We start from the raw sequence: 15611 nt of genomic DNA, 5'->3' as shown, positions 1-15611 counted from the left end.
AGCCTTCAGCACAGTGGAGTTTGTAATGGGTGGTCCTCATTGTTAACTGCCCACAGTGTATCATGTTTCCTAGTTAATTTGCTTTTAACATCAGCGGTGTATGTGGTTTCATACTGAGAGACGCTGGGACGCTCATAAAAAATGCTGGTCACTCACTAACAAGTAGTAGTTTTGCATTACACCCCACTGACTCTTCAGGGGATTCTTGGAGTGAGTGGAGAGACAGATGTCTGAATTACGGCCATATTGTAAAGGGAGCTTCTTCTCACAGTTTTCATGCGCTAGAATATAAACAGAAAATAATTCTGAGTATTTTTTGAGAGAAATAAATAGGGTAAAATACCACGGATGATTTTTGCCAGGGGGCTTGAAGGAGAACGTGAACTCTAGAGACATTTACTATAAAAAGTATGCGCTTGTTTACTTAGATTGTCACTGGTACACTAGTGATCACTATGACAAAAGCATTTATATACACTGACAGTTACAGGTCTGTGATAAGGACACTGTGAGATAATTAGAGTAGACAGAAACGATATTTCACATAGCCAAAACTGAGATGATTCAACAGGAAAATGAATATGCATGGGAACTTTTCATCAACCAAAAAAAGCTATTGCATAACCCAGGCTTTTATATTTCGTTACACAGTGTGAAAATGAGCCATAATTAGTTAACGGCCAATTAGGTGGCTTTTGAAGGGTTTGCAATCAATATTTAAATGCTTATTGTGCATTGTGTACACAAGGCTGGAAAGGAGGAAAAAGACAATTACATCTGATAATTATGCCTCATCTGTTGGCACAACAGCTAATATTCTGCATGGTTACATCACCAATGCTGCATTATGACAGCAATCTCATATCTGTGCTAATACTTCATACATGCAATAACACAAATACCCTGCAGCTTTCCAAATAATCCACCTAATATGCTGTGCCTGTCTAGGTCGATTTAGTATTCAATATAAATGAGTATTGAGCACTATTTAAAAAAAGAGAATGTGGTGTACAAAAAATACTGTAATATAATGCTTTTAATACACACACACACACACACACACATGATTGCATACATTAATCAACTGGAATGTCCGATTTCTTTTTATTTTAGTTTTAAATATGATAATAAATACTAATAAATATACAATTCATATAAACGATTATATATATACATTTATGTATTAAGGTGAAACAATTTTGCTTACTTAAGAATTTGTCTTAAAGCTAAATTTAATATATAGTTCTAAATATGACCCATAAATGTTCTTGGTTTTTGTGATCAAAATCAATTAAATAAACAAAACAAGCAAGCAATAGCCTGGTTGCAGTGCTTACTCTATTGTTTCACATTGCTTAAGTCTGTTTCCCAGCAGAACACAATGTTGATTAGAGTGACAGAAGGGTCACTGGCTCTCTGTAATTTACTCAAGTCCCTCTGCACACATCAAATTTCCCCTCCTCAGTGGGGTCACATGTATTCATTTGGCAGGCACCCTTGAGAAGACATAATCAGTGTGGATGATGGTGTTCTCTTTTGCATCTTGACTTACTGGGTGTTGTTTGTGTTCGCTATGATTATGAAATAACCGTGGCTGCATGCAGAACGGACAGGCTCTGAAACTCACTGCCACACACAGGCTAACCACCATTACCAAGACAAATATACAAAGAGCTGTTTCAAGCTGACGACCGTCCAGTGGACACTACAGGGAGGCACACCCCACTCAGTTAGGGTAGGGCCTTCCAGCTGCTGACCGCTGGCTTCATACACCCACACAAGATACTAAAAACAGCTAAGTCAGTGGATCATCCAGATGTTAAATAGCTCAGGGACCTGACACAGAATGGACACCAATCCAGGGACGTTGCTAAATTTCACAGGGCCCAGGAGAAATATTTTGACTAAATTTAAACATTGACTCAATGTTCGCTTTTAGCAGATAAAAAAAATTTATTAAAAATGTACACTCTTTCTCTTCTCAGAAAAACAGACCAAAAACACTGATGACTCATCCTGCACTACACAGATTTTCCTCCAATCAAATGCTCTCTAGAATGAGAATGTCCCTCCCCCTAATACAACCTGCTCATTTTGAGTAACCAACATGTACAAGCAGTTGCTAATAAACCTTTTTACAAAGTACAAGACATTTTTTCCGGAGGATTTACAGTACCCTTCAAAGGTTTAGGGTCAGTATGATTTTTTTTTTTAATTAATAATTAGTTCAAAAGTGACAGGAAAGACATTTTCCATTTCAAATGAATGCAGTTTTTTTCATTCACTAGAGAATCCAGAAAAAAATCATGGTATCAGTTTCTACAAAAAATAAAAATAAAAATTAGCAGCAGTACAACTGTTTTCAACAATGATAATAATAATAATTATTTTTAATAATGGAGCACCAAATCAGTATATTATAATGATTTCTGAATGATCATGTGACACTGAAGACTGGAGTATTGATGCTGAAAATGTAGCTTTACCATCACAGGAACAAATTACATTTTTAAATATGTTAAAATAGAAGACAGTTATTTTAAATTGTAATATTTCACAATATTCCAGTTTTTACTGCATTTTTGATCAAATAAATGCAGCCTTGGTGAGTATAAAAGACTTATCAAAAACATTTTTAAAAACTTACCAACCCCAAATGTTTGAATGGTTACGGTTGAACCTATAACCACACCAACACACATTTCTCGGCATGAGAACTTACTGAGCTCTGCAATGCTCCCAACGCGGGTCGCCAGGAGGGACTGTTCAATGGTGCGGAGTTCAGCCTGGCTGTAGGCATGGCCCTCTCCAGTTTTCCCTTCTCGCTGCTGGTCACGGTGCAGGTTCAGACTGTCCGGCAGGCTCAATACACCTGTAGGCCAAAGATCAGACAATCAAATATAAATAAACACGTGAACGAGCCAAAACCAGACATAAAAACATCTGCAATGGGACCAAGAGACTTTGAGACCTAAGTGTTATGACATTATCATTGTTTGAGAGGCAAATCAAACAACCCCCAAAGCAATTAAAACTGCTGTTTTTGTGTTGGACCTTTTTCAAATTGCAACAAGCCATGCGCCCACAGGTGAGTTCAGCAGCATGTATTGGCTAGAGACCTGGTCGTCTAATATTCATTCAATAACCCTAATCAAATTACTTCACAGCGCTGCAGCCAAGGCTTTTGTTTGAACGGGAGAATAGGCAACGACAGATGGGATATTGAGCTCAGCCACAGGTGAATAAAGACAGACAAGCAGCTATCTGTCTGAGCTAAAGGTTTCACACGTTGGGACTATATTGTGGTTCTGAACTGGTATTAATTAACGGGTGATATCTGTAACTATTTGTATTTCAGGCATCCCTAGCCATTTGCTTCGTAGTGTCAGTCTACAGTACATTTAAGCATGAACATGCTTTGGTGATATTGCTTTTATACAACACATCAATAAACTGGTTAATATTGAGTAACTTAGATTTCAGACACAGTTATGAAATCTATATTTGCTCTGCCACAGCAGACCCTCCTAAAAACACCCAGTAGTGGTGTTCTTGAATTAATATTTTAATAATTCACTCATAAAAAAGGAATGTTTCATTTCTGAATGTATCAGTGTTTATGAATGAATTAGTTGAAAAAATGATTCAATGACTCACTCATAAAGGTAGTCATCTAATTAGCTCCTGGATGAATAAGCGTTTTTAATGAACTGGTTGAGAAAACGATTAAATTACTCATTCATAAAGACCACCACTTGTTCTATTCCTGAATGAATCAGTGTGCTGAATGAACTAGCTGTATAAATGATTCAATGACTCAACCATACAGGCAGTTATCTAATTTACTCCTTATGGATTAGTGTTATTGATTTGCTCATAAAGACAAACATTTTCCAAACATTTTCCAACACTGCACACAAACCAGCAACAGCCTATCAGGAAGCTATTTTAAGCAGGTTATACTTCTTCCATTCCAGAATTAATCAGTGTGCTGAACTGAGTCAGTTGTGTAAATGATTAAAAGACTCACTCATAAAAGCAGCTCTATGATTTAATCCTGAATGCATCAGTGCTTCTGAATGAATCACTTATAAAGGCAGTCCCATTAATGGTTTCTGAATGAATCTGTTTGAATGAATCATCTGAGTAAATGATTCCGATGACTTGTTCATAAAGACCTACTGACAGTAGTGATCCAAAAATTGAAAATTCTTAGTACTGTTATACTGTACTGTATCTCACCACTCTTGGAACGTCACTCAGCCAATCAAATTTGAGGACCATAACTAACTACTGTATAAAAATAGATACAAAAACAGTGTTAGAAACATGTACATAATGTGATTTCAAAAGAGTTTAATAAAACAAAGGTTTAGGTTAACAAAGTACCTAAAAAATTTTTTACCTAAAATATTAGGTTAACAAAGTAACCTAATGTACATGTATTACTTTGACTAAACCTTAATGATAAAGTATACTAATAACATTACCAGTTTTAAACAAAAAGCACAATATTTAAAAAAGATACTTTTAACAGTAACATTTTCCAACACTGCACACAAACCAGCAACAGCCTATCAGGAAGCTATTTTAAGCAGGTTATACTCTTGACTTTCATCTAAAGGGATTTGTGTTGTCAGTCTCCCAGAGGTGGGTAAATATACTGTATCCTGTTGTATATTGAATGACGCTGTTAGCACAAGACAACACAGGGAAAGAAACACAGAAACTCATGAAGTTTTCATAACACCATGATTAAAATGACCTGGCACAGCGAGTTCTGGCTGCTGCGAATCTCTTTGTGGTCAGTGAGTTAATGCATAATGGAGGATGTGCAATATTCGCCAGATGGGAGACAAGCTGAATGCTTTGTCAAGAGACACAATGTTGTTCATGGGTGACATGATGCTTTTAAGGAATTTTGAAGGGAGTTCAAGCGAGGGAATGCTTTGTTTTGGGTGATTGTCTCGTCTGATGAAGTTTTAACACGAGTGCCGTAACACTGCGTGAGGGGTAAATGTTTGCATGTGTGCGGGCCCTTATGAAACTGCAGAACATCGTACAAGCCAGAACAGTTACAGTAGTTGCAGTATTTTGCTGCAGGTTTTTTGTAATGTTGAGTGAGAGGTGAGAGAATATCCAAAAACAGGATCCGCAGGAAGTTACAAGGGATTGCTTGACCTGTTTTTGACTGTAACAAATACCTGACAGCTGTGGCTGCCATAACGTTCCCATAAAAAATATGGTAACAATGTTACATGCATTATGGGATGGCACTTATGTAAGTTTATAAAACTGAATGACATAGGAGCACTAAAATATAATATACCAACCTAACTGAGCTTTTAAAATCTGTTTTTACTGTAAAATGTTCTGATAATAAACAGGTGGTACAACTGACAAACTAAAACTGCTAAATAAAACACTAACCATAAACCCCAGAATGCCACGGGAAGAGAAATGGACAGTTTTTGATCTCTAGAAATCTTCTCATGACTCTTTCGCTTGGGCCAAAAATATGCACTCCGGTGGGAGGAAAAAAAAAAACAGGCCTCAATATTTTATGACCCCTCCACCCAATCAACATTCCCTGCTCTTGAAACTCTTCTCTCTCTCCCTCTATACTCTCAGCACATCAACTTTTTAATGTCATTACAGACGCTAAAAATTCCCCTGCATGTTTATGTAATCAGATCAAATCAAGCAAAAATGAGGTGGAACATTCTCGTCGCTCCAACTTTGCAGCCCCACCATGTATCAACCATGTTATCTCTCTCCAGCACTTGTATTCCCTACCGAGAGAGATGTAACGGTTATTTTTATTTGCAGCAATGTGTTTTTCTTCGCTTGATATTGGGTTAACTTAAAAGGTGAAGGGGGTGGGAGGAGAAAAATGAGACTCCCATTAATGGTTTCTGAATGAATCTGTTTGAATGAATCATCTGAGTAAATGATTCCGATGACTTGTTCATAAAGACCTACTGACAGTAGTGATCCAAAAATTGAAAATTCTTAGTACTGTTATACTGTACTGTATCTCACCACTCTTGGAACGTCACTCAGCCAATCAAATTTGAGGACCATAACTAACTACTGTATAAAAATAGATACAAAAACAGTGTTAGAAACATGTACATAATGTGATTTCAAAAGAGTTTAATAAAACAAAGGTTTAGGTTAACAAAGTACCTAAAAAATTTTTTACCTAAAATATTAGGTTAACAAAGTAACCTAATGTACATGTATTACTTTGACTAAACCTTAATGATAAAGTATACTAATAACATTACCAGTTTTAAACAAAAAGCACAATATTTAAAAAAGATACTTTTAACAGTAACATTTTCCAACACTGCACACAAACCAGCAACAGCCTATCAGGAAGCTATTTTAAGCAGGTTATACTCTTGACTTTCATCTAAAGGGATTTGTGTTGTCAGTCTCCCAGAGGTGGGTAAATATACTGTATCCTGTTGTATATTGAATGACGCTGTTAGCACAAGACAACACAGGGAAAGAAACACAGAAACTCATGAAGTTTTCATAACACCATGATTAAAATGACCTGGCACAGCGAGTTCTGGCTGCTGCGAATCTCTTTGTGGTCAGTGAGTTAATGCATAATGGAGGATGTGCAATATTCGCCAGATGGGAGACAAGCTGAATGCTTTGTCAAGAGACACAATGTTGTTCATGGGTGACATGATGCTTTTAAGGAATTTTGAAGGGAGTTCAAGCGAGGGAATGCTTTGTTTTGGGTGATTGTCTCGTCTGATGAAGTTTTAACACGAGTGCCGTAACACTGCGTGAGGGGTAAATGTTTGCATGTGTGCGGGCCCTTATGAAACTGCAGAACATCGTACAAGCCAGAACAGTTACAGTAGTTGCAGTATTTTGCTGCAGGTTTTTTGTAATGTTGAGTGAGAGGTGAGAGAATATCCAAAAACAGGATCCGCAGGAAGTTACAAGGGATTGCTTGACCTGTTTTTGACTGTAACAAATACCTGACAGCTGTGGCTGCCATAACGTTCCCATAAAAAATATGGTAACAATGTTACATGCATTATGGGATGGCACTTATGTAAGTTTATAAAACTGAATGACATAGGAGCACTAAAATATAATATACCAACCTAACTGAGCTTTTAAAATCTGTTTTTACTGTAAAATGTTCTGATAATAAACAGGTGGTACAACTGACAAACTAAAACTGCTAAATAAAACACTAACCATAAACCCCAGAATGCCACGGGAAGAGAAATGGACAGTTTTTGATCTCTAGAAATCTTCTCATGACTCTTTCGCTTGGGCCAAAAATATGCACTCCGGTGGGAGGAAAAAAAAAAACAGGCCTCAATATTTTATGACCCCTCCACCCAATCAACATTCCCTGCTCTTGAAACTCTTCTCTCTCTCCCTCTATACTCTCAGCACATCAACTTTTTAATGTCATTACAGACGCTAAAAATTCCCCTGCATGTTTATGTAATCAGATCAAATCAAGCAAAAATGAGGTGGAACATTCTCGTCGCTCCAACTTTGCAGCCCCACCATGTATCAACCATGTTATCTCTCTCCAGCACTTGTATTCCCTACTGAGAGAGATGTAGGAGGGTGGGAGGAGAAAAATGAGACCACGGTCCCTTCAAAATGGTGACCTTGGCCAAATGGTGGCAAAACACTTCCCTCCAAATGTTCCTTAGCATGATATTTATAATAAAAAAATGCTTTAACAACTAGGAAACTTTCTCTATACTTGTACAGTGAACACTGTACAGCGGACACTGAGTCATAAGAACGCCATCAACTCAAGAACGGTTTGCAGAAACTTAGTTTCAGAAAGACTGGCATAAATAATACAGTACAGACACTTCAATCATAGCTGGGGAAGTGAAGGGAACACAGAGAGACTTCCATCGCAGGAACGGTGTGAAAACTCTCTGCACAAGATTAGAGGACACACTTGTTTTCAAAGACCATCATGTAAATTGATACTTAATGGACACCTGAAGAGTTTGAGCTGGAAAAATTATCTTCAGGATACATGCTGATGTACATTTCGGTGTCCTATAATTCTAAGCCTGACTCCCCACATCCTTGTTTTAAACAACATACCTACAGTCCTCATGTCCATGGCGCTTGGTTAGCCAAGACAGAGCATATCATTTTTTATTAAACTTCTGGCAAAACAAACATTTGCAAAGAATGTGCCTGAGTTCAAGTCAAATCTTCAGTTTATCAAAAAACGTTCTCTGACTGTAAGCTGTTCACTGACCTGAATACCACATTGCTCGTAGTTCAGAGGTAATCCTGTGCTTCTGTAATCCAATTTATTCACAAAAATAAGACAATATCCTGTGTCAAAAATGGGCTAGTAAAATATTTTTCCCCTTTTTCTAATATTAAATATTTAACCCTGTTAAAGTACCTGCAAAAAAAGTCCACCTTACGCAATGTGGATTAATAAAATAAAAATTTAATTAAAAAAGGACACTGGGGTAAATTCTCACAAGTGTTCTTTTGAGACTGCATTGTTTTTCCTATGCAAGAAAAGTTTAAATATTTTATTTAAATACTTTATGGAACAAAAAGTGACAGCTAGCCTTAGTAGCAGCCATTCAGACAATGAGATGACAACACAAGTCATTCATTAAAAATGCTTTGCGCAGGCACATCTGCATTTATAACAATAGCTACAACTGACTGATAAAACGACATCTTCAGTCAGTAAATGAGTGAATACTTTTAATGGACATTAAAATCTCATTAAAAGACTATAAGATGTATGCCTTTGGGGACCAGTCATTATGTGCAATATTACTGCCATGATGATGGGCCCATAATTCTCTGCTGGTTTTAGTGGCATTTAAGCGATATCCAAAAATGACTTGGACGCCTCAACATTGATCGTAAACCCAGAACTTCGACAGACTATCACATCATCCCCCTCTGCCGCTACATCTGTCACTTCTTAAAGAGCCAATTTATTTCTTTATAAGGAAATAGAGAGGAACACAATGTCAGCCAACCAGATGGAAGCAAAATGAACACTATAAATGCAGGTAAATTATATTAGCTAAATGCCAAAATGGATTATTCATATGCTGATGCTGGTTTCAAGCTGCATTACACTGAAAATACTACAAATAGATGCATTAAGACATTAACATTAAGTCTTTGAGTGGCACCATAAACAGTGTCTGAGACCATAGTAAAAATGCTTCTATTTTGGATGTAATTTTTCTTCTCATTTGCATTACAAATTATATTATTACTTGAGTAAAAATGACTATGAATGTCCTAGAATTTAATGTGCCTTGGTTTTGCTTTAATAACAGCAGCACTCAAGCTGCATACACTCCACAAGTTTGCGTAAAACCAGATGATCATGTTCTCCAGCATGATTTGAGATAATCTAAAGAGCATCTTGAGGTTCAGTGGAAGATCATCTTACCATCTGTACAACCAAGTTCACACAATCAATTTCACACATCACTTATTTGATTAGTGACCTAGAAACAGTGCAAAATCTCTTTTTCATTTTACTTCACAATGCTTTTTTGTTTAAATTTTTTTTTTTCCAAATTCTAATAATTTCAGTTTAAGATAAAATAAAGCAGACTTGAGAAAATTACATTTTTAAAGCCAGATTTTCAATGTAGTCTCATACCTAACAAATGGGGCGGAGGGTATACATTAGGTTTGCATATGTGCACACCAGCCAATTGAGTTTTCCCACAGTTTTCCCACAGCAACAGATTGTTCCCTTTCTTGGCTTGTCTGTAAGTGGCGGTTCTGCCAGGATGGAGAAATGTGGTATATTCTAGCTTGCCTGAAATCCCCTGTCAGCTCTGCATTGAATGATTAGATCTACAATCAATGTCCCATTCTTTTCCGGTGACAGAAACACGCTTCTTCTCCCGAGTGCACACTCAGACACTTTGTTTTGATTTCCTGCAGCTGTTGAAGTGATAAGGTATTGGCAAAAAAAAACAAACAATTCTTTATTCCGACACGCTTTGTTACCGGAGTCACGGAATATCAGGAATACAGATTAATTCCACGACCGACAATCAAACTTTGCAGAACATATCAAATTGAAATTTGACAGAATTGTTCTAAATTTCAAAGGGGTTCGGAGTAGCTTTGTTCCAGTAACTTAATTAAAGTATCCTACTGAGGGAACCGTTCAATCGCGACTCGGCAAGGGAACCAGACCTGTCACAAAAAAGACAACAAAACTCTTTAGCTTGCTTTCAATTTCTCTTTTTTTTCTCCCTTGCTGCACTGCTGTATACTTGCTGAGGAAAGTCCCATCGATTTCTCTACGGTGCACGGCCGGTCTCTTATCAGAGTGAGACTTGTATGGAATATTAACAGCCAAGTCTCCATAGCAACAGGGCAGAGCTGCCCAGCAGCCGCATGATTGGTGGAAAGAGAGCAGGGGTTGTGGGGATGTGTTGGATTTGGAGGTGGGCGCATACGGAATGCGCAGTGTCAAAAAACAACAATTTTAGGTGGCCTGTGACTGTACCTCCCAAAATATTACCTGAGGGTGTGTTTGCCTCCAAAATGTTGCATTTGGGATAAGAACAACCCTGAAGAAATAAGATAAGTGGGTCTTGTATGCAAGAGCACTTGAGTTTATAACATCTTTAAAATATTCAGAGCATGTCTATTTCTTGCCATTCAACATGACAGTTTGACATTTCCATCTGAGTCATGCATTAAAAGCATTATATGGAAAGAACATCTGAAAAGTTAGACTGAAAGTTTACTGAAAGTTCCAGAACTTTATGCAATAAAAATGTGGGCATGTTTCAAGCGCATGCATGTAAAATATATAGACTGTAGCATGAATCCCAGTAAAACTTTTCGGTGCCTCAGTAAAACTGATAAACTCTGATGAGGGAGAACTGATGAGAAACATGCGTTCTAAATTCTCAATTGTCTGAACCATTTAAAACATGGTTAGTAAACACCAATTTTGTATCAAAATCTATGCGGCCAAATGTTGCTAAATTACTGTAAATGAATGCAGATGCAGTTCTGCTAAACTATCCATTTAGTTTAAATCAACTGATACCTCAATAATAAGCTTTAGATATGTTTAGATTACTTTATGAACTGCTAAAATCATCTGTAGTTCATTGTTACATTAATTCTGCACAACAGTAGTCATATAAAAGTAAAAATGCTTTCAAAGACAGCAGAATTGTTTAAAAAAAAAAAAAAAAAGTCTTCCATTTGGTTACCGACCACTAAACATTTCTCTGTCTCTGGTCAGTTCTTGCAAAAAGTGGGTCATACAGTGCTGCTCTTTTGACTTGCATAAATATTATGTAGAAACTGGGGTTGGTTCATCTCACATTAGAGGAAAACCTTCCAACCTTGCAATCACGAAATATGCTGCAAACAATATACTGCATTGATCATATAATAAAAGCAGCAGCTGCAAATCAATGCACTATCTATTGCCTAGGTATCAAAAAATAACTATATGCTGAATAAATATCATTATGGACAATCAGAGTTCAAATGTGGAGACAGACAGGGTTATGCCTCGAGTGCTAAATCATTAAAATACTGCTCAAGCTGTCCGAATTCTCCTTCACCATGACAACCGAGGTGAATGCCCCCTTCTTCATAACACACACTGGTTCACAGCTGCGGCGGGTACGGGCAACATTTTACCGTTCTGACATTTTACATCAGCTTGAAGCAATATGATCAACAAGGGACACAGGGAGATTTTAATGAGGGCCGTGATACTTACTGGCACTGTATTCTGAGAGCTCAATTAGTAAACTTTTTTTTTTTAACACTAGAACTGCCACGGGGTAAACTTTACCCGTGGCTGTTTTTAAAACGTACATAAAAGATTTTTAATAAAACATTCAAGTCTCCCAGTCACTGACTTTTACTAAAATTGTGTGATTTACAATGTTAAAAACTGTTTAGATAAAACCAGATCAAAAAATGGGGCATTTATATCTATAAGCGCCAGCGGGTCAAATTTACCCGCTATATAATGCCTGTATGTTCGCGCTGTAATTTTCATGCCGCTTATGTTTTAACATAGCACATTGCTAGGCAACGCCTTTCACTCACTGAATTAGCGGTTATCAGTTTCATAAATAAAGACAAAATGAGTAAAAGAAGGTGATTTATGAATGCTGAAGAGGTATAAAAGCACTAAATGCCATGAGCGATGGAGAGTCTGATGGTGGGGAGATAAGTAAAGCGTCCTGTCGGCTCAGCATCTGACGGCAATCAAAATATAATATTTAGACATTTTATCCTAATGTTACTCATAATTGTTCAAAATTTGGATTAATTATTTCATTTTTGTTTTGCCATTTCTATCGTTTATTGTTCGCTTCTGTGTTGCTATTTAGTCTGCCCGTTTCCTGAAGAAGAAAAAAATACGATCTATGATGTAATGAATAAAACCATTTGTTTGATTGCCCAAAGTTGTTCTCTTATTCAAATTATAAATAATATAACTAAACAAATGAATAATTAATTAGGTGAAGCTGTGCGCTTGAATTTGTCATCGCAAATTCAGTGTGGTGAATTAAGCCTATTATTGCTCATTATTGTGTATAGGCTATTTTAGTCATTTAAATAACATAGGTTATCTTAATATATTGATTAATGACATTGTATTATAATAGCCTATTACACCACCCAAATATGTATTTACTTTCTTCTAATTCTCGTTGTCAGTGCAGGCTTGTTTAGCTTAATATTAATCATTATGAAAAGTGACTAGTGTAGCCTGCATAAAAAAGCCTTGAACATAAAACAACAGGACAAAAATATAGTTGATGACTAGACATAATCATTTCATGACTCTAGACACTTCTTTGTGAAGACAGTAGCATAATACAGTGAAATAATATGTTCTTTAGCCATTCAAAAACAGCTGTCATGTGCGTGGGTCAAATTTACCCGCTGGCGCTTTTAGGTATACAGCGACCCCTCACGGTTCTAGTGTTAATGCAAACCTGAAAATTCACTTCTTATACCTCTGGTGCCAAAGATGTAAAGGTCAATGTATTTTGAGGTAATACACAATCAAGGCTTAAAACTTTCTTAAAGCACTAAGTAAGAAAACAAAGTGATATTTAATTAAATAAAGATGTTAAATGTATGCAGCGTGGCCTACAGTCATGTATTTTTTTAGTATGAAAATATATTTAATTTAAACTTTAAATGTCACAATATATTACAAAAAGTACTTCAAGGGGCAAAAAGTTATTTTGTCTTAAAAATTAATTTATTACATAAAATATTTAAATTGAAATTGAAAAGTCTGTAAAAAAAAAAAAAAGGCAATTATACACTATGTTATTATTTTCTCTATTGTTTCTTCACAGGTGTTTTACTTTGCCAGAAAATTAAGAGTAACATTTCTGTTTTTCTACTTTTTGTTTTCTTACAGTGTATAAAAATGGCCAAAATATTAGGAAATAAGGTAAACTTACTTATTTAGGTAAACTTAAACTTATCAAAAATACATTTATGTAAATATATTTTAAAATACATACATATCAATATCTTTTTTATTTGTAATATACTTTTAAATATCTTTGTAAAATTGGAGAAGAAATTATCCCTTTGAGTTCCATGAGTGAGACCTCAAACACATTTTCTAACACAAATAGAATATTTTTCATAATTTTTTGGCAATAAAAGAATGTGTACAAAATATTGTTTGCCTTGAGACTGTGTGAAAAGCATGCTGGGACTGTAAGAGGATCGAGTGACATTGACCCGGACACAGCCTCTATGTGAATGATGATTGACAGATGAGATTACTTTTAGGAAAAGGACACTGAATTTCCAAACCGCAGAGATTCTGGCCAAGAGTTTTATCACTGGATGACATTTCATTCTGTTGGGGAAGTGTTTCAATTCCATTTCCACATTAACCCATTCATAACTCACTTGTGGGCATGGGTTTTGATAGGACAGAGTTCATTTCCCACAAGCAGGAATGTTTTACCAGGGTAAAGGGTCTTTGTAGTGCACAAAACCCAAGTGGTTTGTGCTCCACTCTCTGTCTCTGGCAATGGAAGTCACAAGGAAACGTCACTTTGCCACTGTAATAAGCATGTGTGCTGCGGTGTTGCTTAGAAACTGTAACTTCCCAAGCTACAAGCTACTAATAAAGTAAAGTAGTTCTACAGTCAATCATTGCAAAAAGCAGTTAGCTACACTACAATGAAGCAACTAAAATGGAGCTATTTAAGGAGTAAATTACTTTTTATTACATAACTACAAAATGATATAATTTATATACATAATTTGAACATATAATTCACACAAAATATTAATGACATAATAAAATAGGTAACATGCAATATATTACTCTCTTTGGACCTTTTTAAGAGGTCAACAAATCTGTCAAATCTCTTCACCACCTATTCGGTCATGAAAATCTTGAAAACATGTTTTCAAATGACATATTACACTATATTAATGAAACTGAAACTGGACAAATGAAACATATCTTTTTTTGGTTTTAAGTTGGTCTTTCGTCAGCTTAGTTAATCAAAGCTCTTTTGATAAAACAATCACGCATTAAAGAAGGGACAGGATTCTGCAGGGCGACGAGATCTTACACAATACCGGTTCATTTAACTGAAACGTTCGAATGAACAAATTAATCTGACTTCCCTTCTGATATGAGGGAGAGAGAAAGAACATTCTTGTAGAGTGTATCTGACTGCTACTTCAGTTTGCTCGGTTGTAAATTTGACAAAAAAAAATACTGTCTTTGTCACGCTACATTGAAACTAAATAAAAAAATTAGCTCATTACGTTGAAAGTTACTGTTTAGAAAGGAACTACCGTCTAGCTGCTGAAAAAATTAGCTATAAGGTACTAGAATCATGTTTTTAGTTATAAAAATGCACTTCACTGCACTTCTGTCCATGAAGACTACTACACAAAACACTCATATTCACATAGTCAGCTAAAGGTCTTCAGTCAACTGCAAAGGTTATTTTAGCACAAATATTACAAATAACCCCAACAGACCGGCACTCTCCAAATAATTAACACTGTTCACATCATATAATAGGATCAAAAGAAAGTCCCATGCTGCTTTGCAGCATGCTCCTGCTCTCCATCTGTGCTCCCTGACTCATCACGGCAGAAGACACGGAGTCAAAACCAACCAATCAAAAAATAAATAAATAAACAGATAAAATACTCATATCTTCAGGCCCTCCTTTTGTCCCCCTACATGGTCCACGGTTCATATCTGATGATTTATAGCATACTACATTTGTACAACACACATCTGACTGGTCTTTAGCCTTCAGGGACCCACTACATCAAACCAGTTGTAAAAGCAATTAAAAACTTTTTTTAATGCTAAATATGGGTTCAAATGTAAAATAACAGCATTTCACATACCAAAATGTATCACAGAAACATGTTGTGCAAGAAAACATTTACAATTTCAATTTGTCAGCATGCAAAACTCACACAAGATGCTGCCCACTGACTGATTTCAAAACAGCATCAATGTTTGAGTCTTTGAGGTCGGTATGATATGCACAAGTGTAAATAAAGTCCAATTTTATTTAATTAATACT

The 15611-nt window shown here is 36.2% G+C and overlaps 1 protein-coding gene across 1 annotated transcript in view; it reads right to left on the bottom strand.

The window, feature by feature from the left end:
* The window catches only part of LOC107655613 (ankyrin repeat and BTB/POZ domain-containing protein BTBD11-A-like), a 140829-nt gene that overhangs the window by 42821 nt on the left and 82397 nt on the right, over positions 1-15611 (bottom strand). Inside the window, exon 2 of the mRNA XM_016443182.1 lies at positions 2723-2872. Within this exon, the coding sequence (XP_016298668.1) occupies positions 2723-2872 (150 nt within the window). The remainder of the gene's footprint in view (positions 1-2722; positions 2873-15611) is intronic.

This window comes from Sinocyclocheilus anshuiensis, unplaced genomic scaffold (assembly GCF_001515605.1).
Source record: "Sinocyclocheilus anshuiensis isolate Anshui unplaced genomic scaffold, SAMN03320099.WGS_v1.1 scaffold916, whole genome shotgun sequence".
Taxonomy (NCBI): domain Eukaryota; kingdom Metazoa; phylum Chordata; class Actinopteri; order Cypriniformes; family Cyprinidae; genus Sinocyclocheilus; species Sinocyclocheilus anshuiensis.
This window is presented reverse-complemented; position numbering and strand designations above follow the sequence as displayed.